Consider the following 4,820-nt stretch of genomic DNA (forward strand, 5'->3'; position numbering starts at 1 on the left):
CTGCCCATCCCCACTTCAGCATCAAAGATTCCCCTTAACTTCTACAAATATCGACCTTTGGCGAAAGAGTAATTCTAAAACCTTTAAAATCATTTCATTTTTGTGATATTTATCTGTGTCAATCTTTCTTAAGCTCTAGATTTTTCTTACTGACAAGCATAGAAATGTCACCCCGAGGGAATCACATATAGGAACAAAAAATAAACATAAATATAGCAAAAAAAACTTAAATTTTTATAATAGGTATTAATGCGATATATTATAAAATCGTGAGCTAAAAATAGTGGAACGACATATAATCTGACAGTATATAAAATGTGCTAAGATGCCGCTAAAGAAAAGGATCCTCATCCAATACAGTATATAAAACAAAAAATATCATAAGAAAATGGTAATGAAAATAGAAACTAAGTTTTTTATAAATTTAAAAAGATAAAATGTTGATCTTGTGTGGTGAATCCAAGTCGACAACTAATTAGACTGCAATAAAGATAACAAAATAAAATTGCATATCCGCAATAACACTATCATCATTTAATAAATAACTAACCAAATCTCGGCCTACGAATAAATCTCTGAAAATCTGTTTGAGGATCCTTCATATATGGCATTTCCTCACGATCTTCAGTGTTGCTGACCTTCAAACCAACATACAAATTGATTACAACTGCATATAATATTATCAAGGAGGTTCAACTTTTTAGTGATTCAAAAGACATTCAAAGAAAGAAAAGTATTCCTTGGGGGGAAAAATTATTCTACCCATATTCCATACATATATCAAAATCAAATCATAGAAAACTTACTGGTGGAAGATCAGACAAAATATCCTCAAGAGCAAGTGCTTTTTCCAAAGTTCGTGGTTGGCCTTCATCATATCCAACAAGGTTACGCTGCATAGTAAGCATGTTCACATATCATGTTGTAGAAATAATTAAAAAAAATCCAGAGATAAATTATATGCAATAGTTGCAATTTGAAGTTAATGAAACAATAGTTTTTTGAAGAAACAAACTAAATTATTCTTTCAACTGGACAGATAGGAGTTGAGATTTTGAACTACTCTATAATCAAATCCAAAAAAAAAAAACATTTCATCAAATAAATGATAGAAATTTTTGCCAATTAAAAATTGCTTTCCTTTCATTTATGCGATATGAGACTATAATGTTAACTTTAATTATGAGAATAAATGAGACACGTTCAATTATACCTCAAATTCAACGGAAGAGCCATGCTTCAAAATGGTTTCGTGATTAGGAAGTGGGAACTGCGGCAATTTCTGTGCAAAGAATTAGACAATATAACTGGGATACTTAATGATAATAAAAATTTTACCTCATTAGGATGACAACCCCATAAAAAGACACGCAAGCGAAATTGGGGAAGACCATAGCAACTAGCAGCCATAATGCCTAATCTGGCTTGGTAATTCATCTCAATCAAACGACTTAAAGCATACCGCCCAAGTGTAGCCTTGGCAAACTTCAATATATCAACAACATTTTCCATCAAAACATATTTAGGCTTCAAAAATTGCACAGTATCCATGAAGACAACAATTTGGCGATTTCTTTCATCATCTAATGGCGCATCAGCATTTCTAAAACGATTCAATCCACTAATACCTTGACATGGTGGACCTCCACAAATAAAATCTACATCTCCCTGAACAGAAATATTCAGCGCTTCAAGAATGTATATATGAAACAGAAAGTCACGCTGATTTTGATCCTAAGTATTACTATTCACGAGATTCAATTTTCTGCAAAAAAACTAGCATTGAAATAGTACAAAATACTTACAGGGAGTGGCAGTAACTTTGACGAGATTCCTTCTCTTACAAAATCTTTAATTCGGTCTTTGCAGTTGCTGATTAAATGTAAATCTTAGAATAATAGTGTTAAAATTAAATAGAGATCTTAGTTATGCATTAATATACCTCAAATTTTCAAGTGGCTCCCACGTGTCTTCACTAGAATCATAACCCTTCCAGCGAACCTGGATGCAGCATGTTGAAAACTGTTATGTGGCCCCGAGCCTAAAATTTAGAAATCTGGGGAATTTCAGTAGGTTTGAAACCAAAGAAATTAAAAATATTGTAGAAGTATGATTTCCAAACACTATGTGGTCATAGATATAGTCTCTGAGATTGAGATTTGACACATTAAACTCTAGAAAAACAGCATCAAAGGCTAGTTCCTCCAATAGCTGATCTTTTCATCTACCTAAATGCTTAGGGTTGTGCAGTTGTGCAGCGTGCTGGTGGAATACATACCAGAAGTTTATCCATGTACCAACCTACCATAAAACCATGTATCCACCTAAAAACCAAAGGATTCAGTACTGTGCCAATAATCCTAATAGTTAATGAATAATTTGTAGGCTTCCAGTAGATCTGACAGCCAAAAGGAGACATTTTAAAATAAAAAATACATCATATCCTTAAGAACATCCCAAACAAATACATACTTGAATGTATACTTAACTGTTACATTCCTACTTAAATTATCTTTACATTTTGTCTTCTCAAACTAGCACAGCTCTTCAAACTACAAAATAGAAAGGATCCTCAGAAAAACATCCAATGCCGGAGGACAGAATCCCGCTCGCCAAATATATCTAAAACAAAATGTATAACTTTTCTTTTCCTTACTGGTTTTATGAATGCATTCTTTCAATCAAACTACAAAATAGAAAGGATCCTCAGAAAAACATTCAATGCCGGAGGACAGAATCCCGCTCGCCAATTATATCTAAAATAAAATGTATAACGTTTATTTTCCTTACTGGTCTTATGAATGCATTCTTTCACCGTCAAATCTTTTCTGTAGCCATCAGGTATCATGCTCTTCATTGTAACTTCGCTGCTATGATTGCCTGATACAGCAGGCTTGGAAACAGATAGAACATAGCATGAAAATGAAGGATGGAAATATGTAGGATGGTAGTGCAGCAGGTACTGTTGGTGTTATTAGATATCCTCAAGTCATGAAATGAGTGAGAAATGAACTTAAACTGAATAATTTCACTTAATAGCTTCTACTATGGGAGAAGGAAAAAACAATTTAAATAGTGTTTAAAAAAAAAAAAAAAGTGCAGCATAACATAAGATTAAAAAGCAGAAACATCATACCTTAAATTTCAATCCATGCTTTCCGGATTCTGTAGGGTCACCGTAACAGATATCCATAAGTTTCAACACTTCATATTCTTTGGAAGAGCTCTCATTGCATGTTTTGAGATGGGATTCATTCAATCTGGTGCTCATTGAATTCATCTTGCAACTTTTACCAGCACTACTAGCATATTGGCTGCAAAGGTTACTCCATTCCTTCAATAGCTCAAGAAAATCATCCACCTTCTCATTTCTAACCTATTCAAACAAGCATGTTTCCTAAGTTCTTATGTGAATATCGAATGAAAGCTCAACTTCTTTAGTACAAGGAAATAAAGCTTACCTGAACTTCTGGATGATTTAACTTTAGACTTTGGCATGCAGCTTCATCAAGATCAACCGACCATTTCTAATCAGAAAGCAATGGATGAACAACTAAAGGAAGCACAAAAACCAAAAACAGACAAAGGTGTACTGCAGATAAGGATCATTGAAACCAGACAAGATACTTGCCGTCACAAGCTTTATACCAGCAGCCTTAGCTCCGAGACAAAGACCAGTTGACATCCCCCCACAACCTGAATATAGATCCAATAGAGATAGCTCTGCCTTTGCTGAATTACTATTAATAATAGTTGGTTTCTTCAAAGTATTCATTTGAATACCACTGAAGCGATCAGCTTCTGAGCAACTAGAAGATAAATCACTCTTTTCACCCGACTCACCTGAATTTGTAAGGTAAATAACCACAATAAATGTAACAAGTATATAAAACCAACAACGTTTCAACTGGAACTTCAAAGATACAACGTGAAATAGAAAAGAATGAATAAGACCCCAGCAAATCCGTAGTAGAGCCTAGACCTCGACTCAGCAAAAAAGTCCTAACAAATTGACAGCATCTAGTCCACTGCATAGCTGGATAATTGCCACATCACTCAAGTCGGTATTGTGCAGCATGAGAAGCATAGGACATCATGCAGTTTTTGTGAATATCAGAATTCTAGGAATATGTAGCACAATATCCAAGATATAGGTGTAGTGAGAAGGAAGAAGGATTTTAAGTCATGCAACTTAGAAAAGATGAGAATCTGGTTATTTACCGTGCCCAACCTCGGACGCATTTTTGCAAAAGCTCCTAATAATGATAACATTCATACATGAGCTTCTAGGTCATGCACACCTTTTATGGCACTGTGGAAGACTATGAGTTTGTCATTGTGATGACTTGATTTCTAAGAACTTGTACATGTCTTTCTTGATGAAATGGAGATGTTACCAACTATTATTTTATTATTTTATTTTATTTTTTAGTTGTCACAAAAAAAATTTACAAAAAGTTTTTAAGAGATTTTACCAATTAAAGTATCCTTTTAAACAAATTTTACTTCTGTAAGAACTTGATGACAATCAAGCTTTCTTTGTATCATAGGAAAAACATATAATTGAGACAATTTCTATCATCATTTATTTATTATCATTTGACTAATAACTTTATTATTATTGAGTTTTTGAAAGTCCTATTTATTAGAACAGCTTCAACATCATGTGTTCCAATGGTGCAACAACATCTTTTGATTTCTCAATCCAAGATTTCACAATTATATTATACATACTTTAAATTAATTATATACTATCTTCAATAAAACAAAAATTTCTCCAAAAGATCGCCAACTACTCTTAATAGACCCGCTTCGTTGAT

At 33.4% G+C, this 4,820-nt stretch overlaps 1 protein-coding gene across 1 annotated transcript in view; it reads right to left on the reverse strand.

Moving 5' to 3' along the window:
- The window catches only part of LOC110020106 (DNA (cytosine-5)-methyltransferase CMT2-like), a 29,026-nt gene extending 25,056 nt beyond the window's left edge, over positions 1–3,970 (reverse strand). Inside the window, exons 1-10 of the mRNA XM_020718087.1 lie at positions 3,955–3,970; positions 3,632–3,843; positions 3,462–3,527; positions 3,137–3,376; positions 1,943–2,001; positions 1,806–1,872; positions 1,339–1,668; positions 1,214–1,282; positions 807–893; positions 551–638 (exon numbers count right to left, since the gene is read on the reverse strand). Coding sequence (XP_020573746.1) covers positions 551–638; positions 807–893; positions 1,214–1,282; positions 1,339–1,668; positions 1,806–1,872; positions 1,943–2,001; positions 3,137–3,376; positions 3,462–3,527; positions 3,632–3,775 — 1,150 coding nt within the window. The 5' untranslated portion in view covers positions 3,776–3,843; positions 3,955–3,970. The remainder of the gene's footprint in view (positions 1–550; positions 639–806; positions 894–1,213; positions 1,283–1,338; positions 1,669–1,805; positions 1,873–1,942; positions 2,002–3,136; positions 3,377–3,461; positions 3,528–3,631; positions 3,844–3,954) is intronic.
- Between the last annotated feature and the right edge of the window lie 850 nt (positions 3,971–4,820).

The sequence above is a fragment of the Phalaenopsis equestris genome, unplaced genomic scaffold, assembly GCF_001263595.1.
Source record: "Phalaenopsis equestris unplaced genomic scaffold, ASM126359v1 Scaffold000091, whole genome shotgun sequence".
In the NCBI taxonomy this organism is placed as follows: domain Eukaryota; kingdom Viridiplantae; phylum Streptophyta; class Magnoliopsida; order Asparagales; family Orchidaceae; genus Phalaenopsis; species Phalaenopsis equestris.